This window comes from Gossypium hirsutum, chromosome D07, assembly GCF_007990345.1.
Source record: "Gossypium hirsutum isolate 1008001.06 chromosome D07, Gossypium_hirsutum_v2.1, whole genome shotgun sequence".
Lineage (NCBI taxonomy): Eukaryota > Viridiplantae > Streptophyta > Magnoliopsida > Malvales > Malvaceae > Gossypium > Gossypium hirsutum.
In genome coordinates this window covers 482,587-503,442 of record NC_053443.1, presented here as the reverse complement: position 1 = coordinate 503,442, position 20,856 = coordinate 482,587, and the positions used below count along the sequence as shown (strand labels likewise).

At 35.2% G+C, this 20,856-nt stretch overlaps 1 protein-coding gene across 1 annotated transcript; it reads left to right on the top strand.

The window, feature by feature from the left end:
- Positions 1–1,466: 1,466 nt before the first annotated feature.
- LOC107932967 (probable sulfate transporter 3.5) lies at positions 1,467–20,764 on the top strand. The gene is made up of 12 exons (XM_016865099.2): positions 1,467–1,818; positions 1,896–2,103; positions 14,512–14,683; positions 15,052–15,117; positions 16,856–16,969; positions 17,070–17,186; positions 17,967–18,093; positions 18,913–19,199; positions 19,441–19,631; positions 19,894–19,967; positions 20,109–20,185; positions 20,359–20,764. Exons 1-12 carry the CDS (start codon positions 1,515–1,517, stop codon positions 20,542–20,544), a joined length of 1,923 nt encoding a protein of 640 aa, XP_016720588.1. The 5' UTR covers positions 1,467–1,514; the 3' UTR covers positions 20,545–20,764.
- The last annotated feature ends 92 nt before the right edge of the window (positions 20,765–20,856 follow it).

Below are 20,856 nucleotides of genomic sequence, written 5' to 3'. Positions count from 1 at the left end.
TCACCTTTAATAAAAAAAATTAGGTTCTAATTTAAAAAAAAACAATATACAGATTTGTGAGTTAAGGTTTTTTTTTTTAATTTGTTATGTCATAACAAAAATTATTGCATTTAATATGAGTAATATAACTGTGGTTATTTTAATGTATGTAATATTATATCAATATGAGACATTCGTTTTAAATGTGTTGGGCTTCTTCCAAAAATATTATTTTACTATTTTGTTTGCTTGTATGATGTATCAACCGGGATGAAGTCAGAAATTTTATTTAGGGAGTCGAAATTAAATTGTAATTTTTACGATAATAAAAATATAATTTTACTATTTTAATAGCCTATATCTTTATAATTTTTAAATGATTAAATCAAATTTTTATCATTTTTAGGAGGCAAAGTGCAATTTTACATTTACTAATTTAAAATTTTAAAAAATAAAAGATCTAAATGAAAAAATTTTCATTTTAAGGGAGGCGGGGCTCCTGCCAGCCCACCTAGCTACGCCCTGTGTATGAGTTATGAGTAGTATGAATTAATTAAATTACTTCGAACTAGAAAAAGATTAAAACATTTTACAAGTAATATAGTCAAGAAAATTCATTCTATAGGACTTCAGATTCTTACAGAAGTAAAGGGTAAACTATATTAATAGTCACTCAACTATAATTTTTGGTTTTTTTTATCACTTAACTATGAAAAGTTACAAAATAGTTATTTAACTATTCAATTTTTTTTGTCACTTAATTATATTGGATTTTAGGGTATTTTCATTTTTTTTTAGCCAACAATAATAATAATCACTAAAGATGAGGCATTCATTTATAATAATGTAAAAGAAAAAAATATAATTAATAGAATTGATTCCAAAATTAAATTGATTTTAAATTAATAGTGAATCTTAATTTTTATTTTAATATTATAAAATATTGACATGTCAATCAATGAAGCATTCTAGTTGTCGTATTATAAACTCATCCACCTAAGATTTTTTTTTATACAATACCTAGGCCTAGAACTACCTATAGCCTCTTACCAACTCTTACCTAAGAAGATAAATACGCTTCAACGTGTTCAAACTCACGTCTCTTGAATTGACAATAAGGCTAATGTCAATTGAGCTAAGACTTAATCGGTAATATTGTTTTTTATTTTACATGAAAACCTTAGATTATAGATAATTAAGATCAAGATAATCCAAGTGAAAACATAAAATTAAAAGTGAAAAAAAGAAGTGTAGTAAAATTAATTGTATACAACTAATTCCTCGTTTTGTGTTAAGACAAACTTATATGGCATACATAGAGTTATGCTAGCATTTCATTTGTCCCAAGACGAACATTTCGAACTTCGTCAAATTTTTCGTTAGTTGTAACCACTATTTTGGCATTATTTCCGTACTAATTGTTTTCCATATAAATCTCACTCCCAAACTCTTTTCCTTTATTCCACACTCTCTCCACATCGATTTGGTTTCAGATCCAATCTGATTTGAATTATTTTACTTCTTATTCTTTTATTATGACGGATTCGAAACATACGGTGAATTTCACAACCCCAAGAAAATTTATTAAAACATTCAAAAAAGATTGTAAAGAAACGTTCTTCCCTGATGATCCGTTCGATAAGTTCCGACATGACAAACTATTGCAAAAAATCAAGAAAACGATCCAATATTTCATCCCAATTTTTGAATGGCTACCTAGGTACAATCTACATTTATTTAGATATGACGTGCTTGCCGGTATCACCATTACAAGCCTCGCGATCCCTCAAGGGATTAGCTACGCCAAATTGGCTGATCTTCCTCCAATTATCGGCTTATGTAAGTTATAATCTCTTTGGCTTCAATGGTTTTTTTCACTAAAAATATGTCGTATTGATTCGTGTTATTCGTCATAGATTCAAGCTTCGTACCACCTCTTATTTATACTGTGTTCGGGAGCTCAAATAACTTAGCGGTCGGAACAGTAGCGGCATGCTCGTTGCTTATGCATGAAACCCTAGGAGCTGTGGTATCATCAAAAGATGACCCCACATTGTATCTTCACTTGATTTACACTTCAACTTTCTTCACTGGGATTTTCCAAACTGCTTTAGGATTTTGCAGGTTAGTCATTTAATACATCTAATGACATTAGGTTAATCCTAACTACTACCTAGAATTCAAATTATTCCTGTTACAGGCCATTTTACCCAACAAACCCATTAAAACCCGGGGCCCAAACACTAAGCCCCAATACCCGAGCCCAATGGACAAGCCCACATCAGACTAGGGTTTCAAAGACTGAAACCCTAGTGCCCCACTTGCCGTCGCTGCCACCACCTGCTTCTGTCACCTCAACTCTCTGCCACCGACCCACCACCATGCCCATTAAATGCCTCCAAAGAAGAAAATAAGCGAGCAAAAGGACACAAACAGTAGCAAAATCAGCTATAAAAGCCAACGAAAATGTAATTTGGGTTTCCTGGCAACTTCTGTAAAAACAAAAATAGATTCAATTGAAAGAAATATTAAAAACGGATTCAAGGTGTTTTTCTTTTCGTTCTGGAAGATTTTTTCTATTTTATTCTCTTATCTTTTCATTTATATATATAAGTAAAGATAGTAAAATAAAAAGAAAAGAGGGTACCTTTCAAAAAGCCGCGCCGGAGGGGTAGAAGGCGAGGAGTTTCGGCTCATTTCCGAGTCTTTGGCCTCCCCTTTTTGCGAGTTTCGGCCCCATATCCTCGCCTAGAAGAACGGGCTACAAAAAAGGACCAAAAAGGTCCAATTTTGAGCCTCTGGCCGCCGCACACGGTGGCGCTACGGCGGAGGCTCGCCGGAGTCCCAGGCGGGATTTGTGGCCTGAGAGAGCATCTCTCTCTCCCCCTCTTTCTCTGTTTTTTGTAAAATGAAGAAACTGGTTGTTTTTTTGGTTTTTTATACTAAACATAAAACGGCGTCGTTTCGGTGGGGAACCCGCACGCGCGACCCGACCCGCGTCTCAGGATCCGCGTGTTTTGGATGATTGGGTTATTTACCCATTTGGTCATTCTTCCTTTCTGGGTGTTTCAATCTAGTCCTATTTGCACTTTTTATATTTTATAATTTTCGCCCAAATTATTTTTAGCGTTTTTTGATTTAGTCCTGTGCTCACTGAAGGGACACGTGTCCCAATATTCGGGATATTTTCCGTTTTAGCCCTCGCCTTTTCAGCGTGCGTTGCAATTTAGTCCTTTTTGTTTTGTTTTATTTCGATTTCGCCCCGTATTTGAGATTATACTTCGATTTAGTCCCCTTTTTAGCATTTTCATTATTTTCTTCACTATTTTAATGTATTATCATTTATTATTATGATTATTATTTCTATTATTATTTATATCATTTTTATTCATCATATTATTATTATATGATAGTTTAGATATACATGTATAATATTATTATCATTTCTTTTTTAAAAGACTTAATATCTTTTTATATGTCTATATAACAGTTTTTCTTTTTTTCTTACGAATATACGTATACATATTTATATTTTTATATGGCTTCTTTTATATATATATATATATATTTATCATGTTTTATTTTATTTTTATATATCTCACATGCACATTTTTATATATATTATATATATATTTATATAATATTCATATGCATTTGCGCATTTTATTTATATGTTATGGTTTATCATTTCGTATGTTATCGATTTGTTCTTTTTCTTTATTTTATTTTAGTATTATTGCCCGTATTATTTTTATACTTTTGTATTCATCATGGTTTTGCCATGCATAATAATGTAATTTGCTTTCACATTTTTACTACGACTTCGTGTTTTTATTTCACTCGATATAACAAAATTTGTTTTAAAAAATGGCACTTCGTGTTTAGATTCGAGAAGATTATACCCTAACTTATTGGGTTTCAATTTTCACGATAAATCTAAATATACGAATATTTTCAAACTCAGGTTTTTAAATGATCTCGGGAATTAAGAAAAGATCGTGCCCTAACTTACTGGGCCTGATTTATTTCTAAAACCAAGATAATAAAGTATCTTTTAAATAAGCATTTTTCATCCGCGTATCGGGAATTTGAGACATTGTGTCCTAACTTACTGGATATGATTCTCTTTCTCGAATAATGTGAAATATTCCCTTTTTCCTGAAAATTTTCAACGTTTTAATACAAGGATCGTATTTTTAAATTCTTTTCGAGTTTTCAATTTTCGACATTAAGACATTAAGTAATCAACTAAGGTACCAATTTTGGGCGTATCGAGGGTGCTAATCCTTCCTCGTGCGTAACCGACTCCCGAACCCGTTTTCTGAATTTCGCGGACCAAACTTGTTGTTTTAATAAAATCAAACCGTTTATTAAAAACGACCGCTTTTCGAGGTGATCCAATCACACCTTATAAAAAGGATTGGTGGCGACTCCTGTTTCATTTTTTTCAAAACCCAAGTCGACCCCGTTTTTATCCAAAAAAATGGTGTCAACAGCTTGGCGACTCCACTGGGGACGAAACACGAGAGTCAAGCCATGAGTTGATTACTTTTTGTCTTTTTGTCAAAAAATCAAAAACTTAGTTTAAATATACGATCCTTTCATTGTATTTTTATTTATCTTTATTATGATCTTCGTCATTGTGATTCATAATTGCTGTGTTTAAGTTCAGATTTATTTTTGCACATTGCATTGCATGACCGTTGGTCACACCCTTTTTAAGTGGGAGTGAGAAGCTACGCCTTCGTGAGGTTTTCACCTCCGCATGGGATAGTGAATCGCTTTCGGGATACATCCGTACCTATGTCTTCGTGAGATTTTCATCTCCGCATGGCCATAGGGAAATGTATTCCCCTGAACTGAACTCAGTCCGTATGAGCCTATAATGGGTGAGGATCGAGGAATCTGCTGGTTCGGGTACCCTTACTTTAGAACCAACCCTCATATAGTAGACTTAGGAACTTAACCTAGGTAGAGCCACTCCAAACCCCTAGTATCTACCCGATTAGGTACTTTTTGTTTTCTGTGCTTGCTTATGTTTTGTACTAACCCTTCTTGTTGTGTTTTGATTATGATTGCATTACATTGCATTTGCATCTTAGGAAAGAGATATGGATTCAAATCCAATTACTAAATTAGAAAGCTTGTCATGGAATACGAATTCCTTGATAAAGTGGAAAACAATACGACTTCCCAAACATATTCTGAGAAACACAAGAATGGCGATGGAAGAGTTCGTGACATTGCTTGGTGGCCTGGGGATTCGAGACGATTGTTCAAAAGCCTTCAACAAGCTGACGAGCCTTATGAAGATGGGCAGATGATGGATCGCGACCAAGATCAAGAAAATGAGCTAGCAATGGCATCTATTGGTGAGATTACCTCAAACATGCGGATGAAGAAAAAATCGATGTTGTTTCTTAGAATATGAGGGTGAGGTCGTACATGTATCCGTTTTATGTAAGGGAATTTGCTTTCTAGAAAAGTTTCCTAAATGTAATTGAATCAGAATCAACGTCTCTTTAGGCATTCATTTCATGCATTTGCATTACATTGCATCATATGCATTAGATTTTCACGAAGTGACCCTAATTATGTAAAATTGTTTCAGCTAATCTGGAAAACCAATCAACCAAACATCCTTACGGTACTCGTCGCAAAGCCAAAGAAATGGATCAAAGATTAGAGAAACTGGAGCAAACGCAAAAAGAGATGCAAGACCAGTTACAGGCGCAAATGAAAGAACATATGGAAAAGATCCAGAAAGACATGGCACAAAAGATGAAGGAGTCTCAGGATGAACTAATGACTAAATTGACGCAATTAACAACCAAGGGAGTGGATAAAAGGAAAAATCCTGTGGTTTGCGATGAAGAAGGAAACAATGATGAGCCACTTTTTTCTCCAGGATACACGCCACCACAAGCGCAAATTCAGATTGAACCACATCCACGAAGATCTTCTGTCTCGATTAGACCTCAGCACTTTCAAGGTGACGCTTCAATACCGAAGAACCTTCAGGTCAGATCTGGTTCTAATCCTGACGATAATCTGGTTGTCCTGGACTTCGATGAAGTAGCGGAGAAAGACAAGATGAAGGAGGAGTTACCAAAGCAGTTTGAGGAGAAATGGAAATGGATTGAAGAGAAGTTTAGGGCGATAGAAAGTATCGACGGCATTCTTGGAATAGATGCGAAAGATCTGAGTTTAGTTCCGGATTTGATACTTCCTTACAAATTTAAGATGCCGGAATTCGAGAAATATAATGGGACCAGCTGCCCAGAAGCTCATATTACTATGTTCTGTAGGCGTATGGCCGGATACGTCAACAACGACCAACTGCTCATACACTGCTTTCAAGATAGCCTCACAGGGGCAGCGTCTAAGTGGTACAATCAATTGACGCGTATCCAGATTAGTTCTTGGAGGGATTTAGCACAAGCCTTTATGAAACAATACAGTCATGTAGCTGATATGGTCCTTGACAGAATTACCCTTCAAAATATGGAGAAAAAGCCTAATGAAAGTTTTAGGCAATACGCACAAAGGTGGAGGGAGGTCGCTATCCAAGTTCAGCCGCCACTCCTAGAGAAAGAAATGACGATGCTCTTCATCAACACATTGAAGGCCCCGTTCATCACTCACATGTTGGGAAGTGCTTCGATGAGTTTTTTAGACATAGTCATGAGCGGTGAAATGATTGAAAGTGCCGTGAGAAGTGGAAAGATTGATGCTGGGGAGAATAATAGAAGGTCAGACTTAAAGAAGAAGGAAAATGATGTGAGCAATGTGAACACCTACAACAATTCGATTACACAGCCAAGAAAGGTGATTACTAGTCAGCAAGGTTCATCTGGACAAGAATCGTATGTGAAGCAAGGCACTGAAAACCTTCAATGCACGCCAATTCCGATGTCATATAAGGAGTCGTATCAAAGCTTATTCAACGCACGTATTGTCGCCCCTCTCTACACGAAACCTCCACAGCCACCGTACCCCAAATGGCACGATGCGAATGCACATTGCGAATATCATGCGGGAAATACGGGGCATTCCATAGAGAACTGCATAGCCTTCAAGAAACTGGTTGAAAAACTCATCAACATGGGTGTCGTCAAGTTTGGTGATTCATCTAATGCAGAAAATTCGCCACCCAATCATGATTAACAAATGGGGTGAACGCAATATATGAGAAAGTGTTGGGAAGTTTTCACATCCATACCATATATGAAGGCGTAATCGAAAAGGGACCTTATTAGATGTTCGCCCTTATAAACCTGGGAGTGTTCTAAAGAAACCTTTGTAGCATTTAGAGCTTACTCAGAGTAATATTCAAAACACACTTGTTGCTTTCAGCCTAGAGCAACAAGAAGTCTTTCGTGAAAAAGGCTTATGTCTGAACGTCATTATTTTAATAGAATGCATCTTTGCGATCTTTTGAACTAATATTTTTTCATTGATTATTCTTTTATTCTTCCATCCAAATCATTCTTTCATTCATTCATAATCATACTGTGCAGATAATTATTCTTAAATTCATACATTCTTTATATATTACCTACCATAGGTCCCTGGATATCAACGGCATGAGTGACACTGCTACAGACTTAGAATCTCCTTTTGAGCGAGACATGTGTTTAGAGGGATCTCACGACTTTGAAGTTGACACAGAGCGTAGCTTATCTCCAAACTTGTTGAGGATGGTAGAACAAAAGGATAAACAGATCCTACCTCTCAGTGAATCATTAGAAATTGTGAGCTTGATAATAAAACCTGCACAACAGCACGATGTCAGAAATTTACAATGCGAACGATGCAATTCTTTGCCGGGGCAATGCCTCTCTCGTTGAGTCAGCATAGCTTTACCCATTTGAAGTTGAGTTTCCATCCCTTCAAGATGTTGTTGGATTTTATCCTGATTAAAGATAGAGATCCAAATTTTTCTGTCGTAGTTGCGTCTCAAAAGGGCTCTAGTGAAAGAAATCTGGTACCAAAGAAGGTTTCTCACATACAAGATGAAAGTGGAAGATCTTATGTGGAAGACTTTAGAATAACATTGATTCTGGTCGAAAAGCATGACCAGAACTTGCCTAATCTCATGAATTCAAAAAAAAATCAAAAAAATCAAAAAATCAAAGTCAAAATATAAAAAAGAAAAAGGAGAGGCCAAGGCGAAAACCCGCAAAGGGCGCTTTGACCAAAGGTGGATCTGAGTTGAAAACCCGAAAAAGGACGACTCAAATTTTGAGCACAATGGGGCATGGACGTCACCATTATCGAAGACTTCTAATGGGCATTGTTTCATATTGAGAGGCTACTTCATGAGCTAAAGGCATCGTATACCGATACAGAATTTCAGAGAAGAGAGTATTGGAGAATGCATTGAGGTTAAACAATAGCACGATAGCTTAAGTCTCAAATTAGCTCAGAAGTGGACGCCACGATTCGTCACTGAAGCTCCTAGAGTTGAACATCAAAAATTGAAGGAAAATGACTGAGACTTACGAGGATCGATGTGAGAAATTACCATTTACCCTCATTGTTTGTCGAACATCGGTATTGGGGCAACACTTCTCTTTTTGGTTTACAGGATTGAGGTAGTTCTACCTATTAAAATCCCCTCGTTGCTTGTTGAAGGGATCCAATCGCAATGTGATCAGTTGGCCCTAGGAAAAGGGTTAAAAGCTATTCATCAGGGTCAGATGTACCATAAATAAATAATATGAGCCCATAATAAACATGCTCGTCTCAGAGAATTCCACAAGAGGGCTGGATGTTGAAAAAGATTCTTCCTTAACGAAAGGATTCTAAAGGGAAATGAATGCCAAACTAGGAAAGTCCCTATGTTGTAAAGAAGACCATTTCTAGAAGAGCACTGATCCTGAGTGAGATTGCTAATCCTATAAACTCGGATCCAGAAACACTTCGAAGAAGGAAGGACCAAGGTGAAAACCTGCAAAAGGGCACTTTGATTCAAAAAAAAAAAAAAGAAGAAGAAGAAGAAGAAGATGAAAAAATGAAAAATGAAAAAGTAAAAATGGAGAGGCTAAGGGGAAAACCCGCAAAGGGCACCTTAGGCCAAAGGGGATTTGAGTTGAAAACCCGAAAGAGGCGGCTCAAATACTGATCAAAATGGGGCATGAGGTGATATAAGCTGCTCAAGTTTTGTTCATATTGAGGCATGTGTTGATCTTGCCATGCCTGAATCAACAGGAAAGGATAGGCGACATCTTGGGGGCATCGACAGAGCATTGTAGATCTCCTAAACACATATCCAACTCAAAAGGGTCTTCAGAAAATTTGTATAGAGAAGTCCAAGCTGTGATATCTGGGGCACCCGATTCTCATGTTATTTGTTGTTCTTGGAATACTTTTTCTTTCTTTCCAAGATATACATTCCCAATTAATTCTTTTGTTGTCCTTCTTCACTATTTTCGATAATTTGTTCTTTCGAGCTATGCTCAGAACCAACTTTATTCTTATCCATTGTTATGACCTTTTTGCAAGCATTGGAATAATGATTAATGGACTAATAAAACTTTCACAAAGGAAGTTTTGCATATTACTTTGAAAAGTTTCTAAATAATACAGGAACCTGAAACAGGACTATTGTTTAGAACATGCCAAATTTGAAGGTTGGAAATTTGAGAAGGAAGAGTCTAAGTTTGGACTTTCTCTTTGGATTTTGTTGACAAATGCATTGGTTGAACAAAATGACAAGATGTCGTGTCAATGAAAAAGCTTAAATAAACAAACAAGCAATGATCACTAGGCAATAGGAGGAGGTTACCTCGGAGAAGAGAGCCTTCATTTGTGCATGAGTCTTTGAAACGACACCCTGGAAATGGTGTAAAGAAGCAGAAAGATTAAGATCCTATATCCTTGAATTGTGATAAAAGAGGATTGAGGAAAAACCATATTTCTACCCTTTGGTTATAGTGGAAGATTGATGGCACAAATTTTATGTCCCAGTGGATTGAACTTTGACGTTCATAGTGGGGGCAATCAGATTAAGTGATTCTTTGGATATGCTAGCCGAGCAAGAAGGTGGTATAGCACGTCAGTAATAAAGCCTTAATATGCTTTTGTGTGATGATAACCTAAGCATTAAGGAATCATTTTCATGACATTTTGCATGTCATTCATACACATCTAGTTAGGAGTATTTGATTCGTTCTGATCATGTCATCCTAATCTCTAGGCACAATTAGGTTCATAAAATAGAACATACAGGTCATGTTCCCTAGAGAACAAATCAGTGAACATCGAAAACAAAGCCTTGCCTTCATTGGTTACAGTGGAGCTGGTTAAAGAAGCAGATCTTGCCTTCCAGCGTTAACAACGAAGCAGATCGAAAACAAGCCTTGCCTTCATTGGTTGCAGTGGAGCTGGTTAAAGAAGCAGATCTTGCCTTCCAACGTTAACAACGAAACATCGAAAACAAAACCTTGCCTTCATTGGTTACAGTGGAGCTGGTTAAAGAAGCAGATCTTGCCTTCCAACGTTAACAACGAAACATCGAAAACAAAACCTTGCCTTCATTGGTTACAATGGAGTTGGTTAAAGAAGCAGATCTTGCCTTCCAACGTTAACAACGAAGCAGATCGAAAACAAGCCTTGCCTTCATTGGTTGCAGTGGAGCTGGTTAAAGAAGCAGATCTTATCTTCTTACATTAACCACGAAGCAGATCGAAAACAAGCCTTGCCTTCATTGGTTGCAGTGGAGCTGGTTAAAGAAGCAGATCTTATCTTCTTACATTGACAGCGAAGTAGATCGAGGACACAAGCCTTGCCTCCCTTAGTTGTAGGGGAGCAGATCAAAGACAGCAAATCTTATCTTCAAGTGTAAGGAAGCGGATTTAAGCCACAAGTCCTATGTCCCTGACCAGCAGTGGAATAGGTTGGAAATTTCAGATCTTATCTCCCTGAGGTTACAGCGGAGCAGATCGAAGACATAATCCTATCTCCCTGAAGTTACAGTGGAGCGGATTAAAATAAAGGATCTTATCTCTCTGAAGTTACAGTAGAGTAGATCGCATCAGGTCTTATCCCCCTGAGGTTACAGCGGAGTAGACCGAAGAATTGCAGATCTTATCTCCCTGAGGTTACAGCGGAGCAGATCAAAGATATAATCCTATCTCCCTAAGTTACAGTGGAGCGGATTAAAATCACAGATCTTATCTCTCTGAAGTTACAGTAGAGTAGATCGCATCAGGTCTTATCTCCTTGAGGTTACAGTGGAGCAGACTAAAACCACAAATATCGTCCTCTTAAAGTTGTTGCGAAGAAGATTGAAGCTGCAAGTCAGAACACTCTGAAGTGCAGTGGAGTGGATCGAAGCAACAAGACATAGTGGACTGGAAGGAGGCTATTTGAAGAAAAGAAGCACTAGAAGAAGTCAAGATTCGGCAAGACCGGGCAAAATTGGCCTTTCTTGGTCTTTGCTCTGTTCTCGTTACACGACAACGAGCAAAGAGGGGCAGCTGTTACAGGCCATTTTACCCAACAAACCCATTAAAACCCGGGGCCCAAACACTAAGCCCCAATACCCGAGCCCAATGGACAAGCCCACATCAGACTAGGGTTTCAAAGACTGAAACCCTAGTGCCCCACTTGCCGTCGCTGCCACCACCTGCTTCTGTCACCTCAACTCTCTGCCACCGACCCACCACCATGCCCATTAAATGCCTGCAAAGAAGAAAATAAGCGAGCAAAAGGACACAAACAGTAGCAAAATCAGCTATAAAAGCCAACGAAAATGTAATTTGGGTTTCCTGGCAACTTCTGTAAAAACAAAAATAGATTCAATTGAAAGAAATATTAAAAACGGATTCAAGGTGTTTTTCTTTTCGTTCTGGAAGATTTTTTCTATTTTATTCTCTTATCTTTTCATTTATATATATAAGTAAAGATAGTAAAATAAAAAGAAAAGAGGGTACCTTTCAAAAAGCCGCGCCGGAGGGGTAGAAGGCGAGGAGTTTCGGCTCATTTCCGAGTCTTTGGCCTCCCCTTTTTGCGAGTTTCGGCCCCATATCCTCGCCTAGAAGAACGGGCTACAAAAAAGGACCAAAAAGGTCCAATTTTGAGCCTCTGGCCGTCGCACACGGTGGCGCTACGGCGGAGGCTCGCCGGAGTCCCAGGCGGGATTTGTGGCCTGAGAGAGCATCTCTCTCTCCCCCTCTTTCTCTGTTTTTTGTAAAATGAAGAAACTGGTTGTTTTTTTGGTTTTTTATACTAAACATAAAACGGCGTCGTTTCGGTGGGGAACCCGCACGCGCGACCCGACCCGCGTCTCAGGATCCGCGTGTTTTGGATGATTGGGTTATTTACCCATTTGGTCATTCTTCCTTTCTGGGTGTTTCAATCTAGTCCTATTTGCACTTTTTATATTTTATAATTTTCGCCCAAATTATTTTTAGCGTTTTTTGATTTAGTCCTGTGCTCACTGAAGGGACACGTGTCCCAATATTCGGGATATTTTCCGTTTTAGCCCTCGCCTTTTCAGCGTGCGTTGCAATTTAGTCCTTTTTGTTTTGTTTTATTTCGATTTCGCCCCGTATTTGAGATTATACTTCGATTTAGTCCCCTTTTTAGCATTTTCATTATTTTCTTCACTATTTTAATGTATTATCATTTATTATTATGATTATTATTTCTATTATTATTTATATCATTTTTATTCATCATATTATTATTATATGATAGTTTAGATATACATGTATAATATTATTATCATTTCTTTTTTAAAAGACTTAATATCTTTTTATATGTCTATATAACAGTTTTTCTTTTTTTCTTACGAATATACGTATACATATTTATATTTTTATATGGCTTCTTTTATATATATATATATATATATTTATCATGTTTTATTTTATTTTTATATATCTCACATGCACATTTTTATATATTATATATATATATATATATATTTATATAATATTCATATGCATTTGCGCATTTTATTTATATGTTATGGTTTATCATTTCGTATGTTATCGATTTGTTCTTTTTCTTTATTTTATTTTAGTATTATTGCCCGTATTATTTTTATACTTTTGTATTCATCATGGTTTTGCCATGCATAATAATGTAATTTGCTTTCACATTTTTACTACGACTTCGTGTTTTTATTTCACTCGATATAACAAAATTTGTTTTAAAAAATGGCACTTCGTGTTTAGATTCGAGAAGATTATACCCTAACTTATTGGGTTTCAATTTTCACGATAAATCTAAATATACGAATATTTTCAAACTCAGGTTTTTAAATGATCTCGGGAATTAAGAAAAGATCGTGCCCTAACTTACTGGGCCTGATTTATTTCTAAAACCAAGATAATAAAGTATCTTTTAAATAAGCATTTTTCATCCGCGTATCGGGAATTTGAGACATTGTGTCCTAACTTACTGGATATGATTCTCTTTCTCGAATAATGTGAAATATTCCCTTTTTCCTGAAAATTTTCAACGTTTTAATACAAGGATCGTATTTTTAAATTCTTTTCGAGTTTTCAATTTTCGACATTAAGACATTAAGTAATCAACTAAGGTACCAATTTTGGGCGTATCGAGGGTGCTAATCCTTCCTCGTGCGTAACCGACTCCCGAACCCGTTTTCTGAATTTCGCGGACCAAACTTGTTGTTTTAATAAAATCAAACCGTTTATTAAAAACGACCGCTTTTCGAGGTGATCCAATCACACCTTATAAAAAGGATTGGTGGCGACTCCTGTTTCATTTTTTTCAAAACCCAAGTCGACCCCGTTTTTATCCAAAAAAATGGTGTCAACAAATCCCAAACTAAAATAGAATAAATTAAATTATTAAATTTTGGAAGGGCTAAAATGGAAATTATATCCTTTAACCAAAGGGAGCAAAGGCTCTTACCTCTGTCCCATAACTATGATGTTGAATGTATAAATAGCTTGGATCTTGCATGTTAAAAAACCAGACGATCTCATTAAAATTTATGAAGATTATTTCTTTAAAATACACACATCATATTTAAGTTTTCAAATACGATAGCAACACAAATGTTTAAATTTTGATTTTTTTTTTTAAACATGCTAGAAAGTAAGATTCAACTAGCATCTGATGCAAAGGTTAATGGGTATGCTAAAGGAAGGATTTGCAAAGGCGACACCGAGGGGTGACAAGGGTCTTGGTTCCCTAAAATTAAAAATTTTCAGTTCAGTCTCTTTAGAAATAATAAAATTACAATTTAATTCATGGTAAAATTCATTTTGGCCCCTCAAATATGAAAAAAAATCTATTTAGTCCCTTCAAAAATAATAAAATTATAAATTAATACATGGTTCTAAAAAATTTTATAATTCAGTTCTGGCCCCTCCTAAAAGCTTCACTCTTGAGAATATGATTGATAAGATGCTGATACTTTGAGGACTTAATTCAAAATTTTGAAGTTTTGCACCAATTCAAAAATTGGATCATAATTAGAGGACTTTTAGTGGAAATAACCAAATACAATTTGACGATTTTGCTCTTATATGTCTTAAATTTGTTCAGGTTGGGAATTTTGGTTGATTTCCTATCACATTCAACCATCACTGGTTTCATGGGAGGGACTGCAATAATAATTTCCCTGCAACAAATGAAAGGCATACTTGGTTTAAAAAATTTCACCACTCGTACAGATGTAGTTCGAGTAATACAAGCAATTTTCCACAATAGAAACGAGGTTTGTACATACATACATGCATGCATGCATGCATAGAACATTTCACCACTCGTACAGAAGTAGTTCGTCTAATACAAGCAATTTTCCACCATAGAAACAAGGTTTGTACATACATACATACATACATACATACAATTTGATGAGCAAATTAAGGATTTTAAAATGGGTTTCAATTAAGGGTGAGGATTTAGTATATTGGAAGTTTATTTTACAAGCAACATTAAAAAATTAACATGTGTGTCTTTTTTTAAATATTTATTTTGTCAACCCCTTACCCTATTTGTAGAGTCTAAAAACTCTATTAACAGTATACCAAATAATTTCTCTTTAATTAATTATCGTGAGTTTGATTTGTTGAATTTGTGCAGTGGAAGTGGCAAAGTTTTGTTGCTGGTTTGGTCTTCCTTTGTTTCCTACAAGTGGCTCGATATGTGGTGAGCTTTTTTATCTCGAAAAAAATTGAATTTGATTAGATAATTACCAACTCAAGCAATTTGAGCTACCAATCGAATTGAATTCAAGCACCATGATATTTGATTCAAATAGTTTGCGAGCGTAATCGGACTTTTTGTTCAAATTTATTTTTATATGATAAAATTACATTTTTACCCTTATTATATAGATATATCTTAAGTACGAACAAGTTCGAGTAGCTCAATTGTTTCTCGAGTTGAGCCCGAGATTAAAATTTGATGTTCTATTGAGCTTTAGCAAAGTATCGATTCCTAAATTTCGAGTTAAATTCGAGCTCGATCTAGTTATTATTTGACCTTGGTTTGGCTCAATTACAACCCTACTTAAGTTCTATATTCTGTAGATTTTTGCAATTTAATCCTCATACTTTTAGTTTGAGATATTAAAATGCAACAAATACAAATATAATGGAAATCCATTAATAGGATTTAATTGGATTTTAATTTTTTAAATTAGATAAATAGAAAGATTAAATTCTTGGAAATACAAGCAACTAAATCTCAGAAGTCTGAAGAGTACAAGGATTGTAGGTAGAATTAAACCATGCATGTGGGTGTGAAATTAATGGATTAAACTTTCTTTAAACATGTTGAGGAATTTCGACTCCTTCGAGAAAAGTTTTTGAAGTGTCAATTGCCCAAAGCCGACAAACCCCTCAACATGTCCAATATTATCCCCAATCAAGCCGAGGTTTTATCTCCCAACTTAATCGAGAGCCCGAGTACATGAGGCTACCTGAAGAAGTGACAAATTTAGAAGTGTTATCTACCCAGAACCAACGAGCCCCTCAACATGTCCAGTATTGTCCTCGATCAGGCCGAGGTTTTATCTCCCGACTTAGTCGAGAGCCAGAGTACACAAGGCTACGCGAAGAAGTGACAGATTTAGAAGTGTCATCTACCCAAAGTCGACAAGCCCCTCAACATGTTCAGCATTATCCCCGATTGGGCCGAGGTTTTATCTCCCAACTTAGTCGAAAGTATGAGTACATGAGATTGCCTGAAGAAGTGACAAATTTATTGGGTAAGAGCGCCTTGTTGGATCGAACTGCGCGTGGCACACAACCCCCCACCAAAAGAAATGGTGGCCATTTGCCAATGGTAGGGTTTGAACCCCCAACTTGTAGGATATAGGTCTATTGAGGGGAGGCATAGTAATGGTAGCTTGTCTGCCCACCGTTGCCATTTAGGAATTGGGTTCAAACCCTATCAATGATAAATGGCAACCATTACCTTTATATAGGGGTGAAGGGAGCTTAAAATGAGAAATTTCTACTTTAGACCTCCCAAAATTCATAAAATTATAAGTTTATATATGATAAAATTATAGTTTACCTCTCTAAATATGTTAAAATTTTAATTTAATCCTTTTAAAAATCATAAAGATATAAGCCAATAGAATAGTGAAATTTCATTTTTAGCTCTCATAAAAATTGGCTTTGCCCCAGTCTTGGTAGGTGAGCACTCCCACGCTTTGAACCTTGTGCAACTCTCAATGGAGTCAAAAAAACAAAACCCCCAACATCGGACAATACCAAATATGTTGAGGGATCTGTCAACTCCGAACAAACAATATTCGAAGACTTCACTCAAAGAAGTCGGAAATCTCTCAACAAAACAAATATTTAATTCAACTTAACCATGAAAATGAACAATTCCTTAGAAACCTTTCCTAGTTCTCACCATGTGCTTTTTGCAGAGACAAAGAAAACCTAACCTATTTTGGGTATCAGCTATATCTCCCATGGCGGTTGTCGCGGTTGGTTGTCTTTATGCATATTTGGGACACGGTGAACAACATGGAATCGCCATTGTCAGTTCATTTTTTTTCATTACTTGTTGATTTTACTTCTTTTCTTTTTTTTTCAACTTACTCCTTTTACTTACAATTATTTTATTTGATTTTAATTAAGGTGGGTGATTTAAAGAAGGGATTAAATCCTTCATCAATTCATTATTTGAACTTCGATAGTCGTTATCTTCCAGCAACTATTAGGGCTGGTGTTGTCACTGGGCTTATTTCAATGGTGGTAAGTATCCTACCATTTTTATTTTTTTGGGGTAAATTTATAATGGATTCATAAACTATAGATTTAAGAGCAAATTAGTACCTCAACTATATAAATAGCATTTTGTCTTTCTACATTTAATTTTGAAGCAAATAACATACTTGTTGTGTATAAATATTAAATTTATACATGAATTTTGTCTAATATGAAATTTGATACATGAACTTTGATTTGGTGTAATTTTACACATGAAACTTGAATTGCGGTTCATATATATACATGAAAATTTGAATTTGACATAATTGTATGCATTTAAAGAAATGAATATATAAGTTTATTTTCATATTGAATTAATATAATTGTTTGTGTATGCAATATATGAACGCAAAATGGTGCTAATTTGATAATATTATTAGTGATTTATAAAAATTGAATCAGATCAAAATTTCATGTATAAAATCGCATAAAATCAAAGTTCATATATGACATTGCACATTAAATCAAAGTTCATATATGACATCAAATAAACTGAGCAACTTAGTGTCTTTGTCAAGCTTTAAAAATCCTATAAATTGTTAATAGTATGTTTGAGGCTTTGGAAACATTGAGATATCAAATTCGAGTCTCACCCTATTTAATTGGGTGGGTTCTTCTCCAAATTTATTCGTTAGTTTGTTTAAGTTTAATTATTGCGTTAGTTATTCAATTATGTACGTGTAATGAGTGATTCTAATTAAAACTATTAATATAGTTTTAACTCAGGAAAAAGTCCTAAATTATCTTTCAAAATGAAAATCCCAGGAAGGAATAGCAATAGGACGAAGTTTTGCCATCATTAAAAATGAACAAATTGATGGCAACAAGGAAATGATAGCCTATGGGTTCATGAACATAATCGGATCTCTAACTTCATGCTACTTAACAACAGGTACAAAATCTAATCTCCCTTTTAAGATAACTTCAAACTACAGTCTGCATTGGTAAACTTCAAAACATTTTAATTGACTTTTTAAAGTATTAGTATTGTATCAAGGGTGAAGCCAAAAAAATTTTAGTGAGGCTGAGATTAAATTATATATTTTTATGATAGCTAAAATACAATTTTACCATTGCATTGAATTATATCTTTATGGTTTTTCAGAAAAATTAAATCAAAATTCTAGCATTTTGAGGAGGGCAAACTATAATTTTACCATATAATAACTTCAGATTTTTAAAATTTTGAAGGACTAATAACTTCATGTTTTTTAAATTTTGAAGGACTAAAGCAACAATTTTTCATTTCGAAGGGGTCAGGTCCCTACTTGCCTCCCCTCCCTTCGCCCCTAACCGTATCAATTAGACCCTTCCTTCAACTTAGTCATTAGCTCAGGCCAAGATTAAGTTATATATAAAAACAAGAGCTAAAATGCAATTTCACCTTGTATTGGCTTATATCTTTAAGGTTTTCAAAAGAACTAAATCAAAATTCTAATATTTTTTGGGGTCAAACTATAGTTTTACCGTATATTAATTGTAGATTTTTTTTTAATTTTGAGGGACTAAAGCAGCAATTTTTCATTTTTTAGGGCCAAGGCCCTACTTGCCTCCCCTCCCTTCGCCTCTAACCGTATCAATCAAACTTTTCCTTCAACTTAACCATTAGTTTGGGCGTTAAATGTCCGTTTAAATCTAGCATAAAACATATTTAAAATACATGTCGATCAAATTATAAACCTATATATACCTAAATGATTTATATTTGCAGGTCCATTCTCAAAAACAGCTGTGAATGTGAATTCTGGATGTAAGACACCAATGGCCAATGTAGTTCAAGGATTTTGCATGATGCTAACACTATTGTTCTTGGCACCAATCTTTAGTTATACCCCTTTGGTAGCTTTAGCTGCCATTATCATGTCTGCAATGCTTGGACTAATCAACTATGAGGAGATGTATCACCTCTATAAAGTCGATAAATTCGACTTCGCCATCTGCATGGCTGCCTTCTTTGGCGTCAGCTTCGGTAGCATGGACATAGGCCTCTTGCTCTCGGTAACTACAAGATACATAGCAACTCAAATGAACAAATACAGTAAACGTACCATGGAGATATTTGTATCAGGAGTCGAATTGCATTTTGTTCTTTCTACTCAAAAAATGAGCAAATGAGTGAAGGGGACAAAATATAATTTGAGTCTTAATATAAGAAACTCCATGGTACTTTCACTGAACAAATACAAATGTAACATATACGCATACACATACATATACATAAAATGTGTTACCATTGCAGGTGGGATTGTCATTACTGAGAGCACTTTTATATGTGGCAAGGCCAGCAGCTTGTAAACTAGGGAGACTTCCAAATACAAGTTTATACCGTGACACCGAGCAATACCCTGAAACGATGTCGCTAGAAGGGATCCTTGTGCTTCAACTTGGTTCCCCTGTTTATTTTGCAAACTGCAGTTACATTAGAGAAAGGTACGTACAAGAGTGAATTGAATGTTTACATATTCATCATTTTTGAAATGATTATATAATTTTTTTGGGGGCCAAAATATAAATATTTATAATTTAAAGATTTTTAAGAAAATTGAATTGCAATTTTCCATTTTTGAAGGGATCAAACCCTTGTCCGCCTCTTTGTATTCGCCCTGTGTCTGTATATATGTATGCATGCATGCATACAATGTTAGATGAGAAAGTAATTAGTACCAATTGCAATCGGATGGATTTTGAGCAGGATTTTGAGGTACATTAATGAAGAAGATGCTGTTACAGAGTATCGTACTGAGCATATTTTGCTAGATTTGTCAGGTAATTATCATTTTCCATGCTAAATCCTTTACCAAATATAATTTACTTTCAGAAAAAACAATTGTAAATATTAGAAAAAGGTGTGAAATTCATATACTAAATTATGCATTAAGCATCTGACTGATTATGGGGTTTTTGCAGGAGTTGCTTCCATTGACATGTCAGGCATTGACACATTCATAGAACTAATTAGAGTTTTGAAAGGAAAGCATATCAAGGTATATTATTGGTAGAAACATTGCACTTTCAAGGAAGAACACAAGTTCGAACCTTGGAGACAATATTATTGGTAGAAGCAGTCATAAACTTTGAATATATTCTGTAAAATAGACATGAAAAATTAAAAAAACGAAAACTGTGTTTTAAACCTTGTTTTGTTTTGTTTTTTCAGTTAGGTTTAGTGAACCCTAGGATTGAAGTTTTAGAGAAAATGACATTAGCCAAATTTGTTGATGTTCTTGGCAAACAAGCTTTCTACTTGTCGATTGAAGAAGCAATACAAAGTTGCCGGTTTACTATGGATACTAGTACTAAGGAAGAAGCATTGGGATCCTCGAAGACTGAAGATGTTGTTTAATTAAAAGAAAAAAAGAAGTAGAAGATACAAGCACAAATTTAAGATATGTCAAGGATCGATTAGCAAAACATAAAAACGAAGGCTGTGTGTTGTTTTTTTTTTTTTTTTGGTCCTGAAATTTCGACCGTTACTCTTACAAAACATCGACCGATGTATGTATCATGTAAATGGTGAGAATTGTTGAGGTAATCCATTGTTGAATAGAAAAAATCATTGTTTCCGAAATTGAATTCAAAACAATTTAAATTTAAAAATAAAAATAATTAGGAAAGTAATTCGAAATTACCGAAATTTGAAAGGATCAAAATTTAA

What these genes read in the sequence shown, in the direction of transcription:
- LOC107932967 (XM_016865099.2), top strand. Translation starts at nt 1,515, where the DNA reads ATGACGGATTCGAAACATACGGTGAATTTCACAACCCCAAGAAAATTT. An exon ending in TACAAGTGGCTCGATATGTG is followed by an intron (nt 15,118 to 16,855) that starts GTGAGCTTTTTT and finishes TGCTTTTTGCAG; the next exon opens with AGACAAAGAAAACCTAACCT. An exon ending in CTGGGCTTATTTCAATGGTG is followed by an intron (nt 17,187 to 17,966) that starts GTAAGTATCCTA and finishes TGAAAATCCCAG; the next exon opens with GAAGGAATAGCAATAGGACG.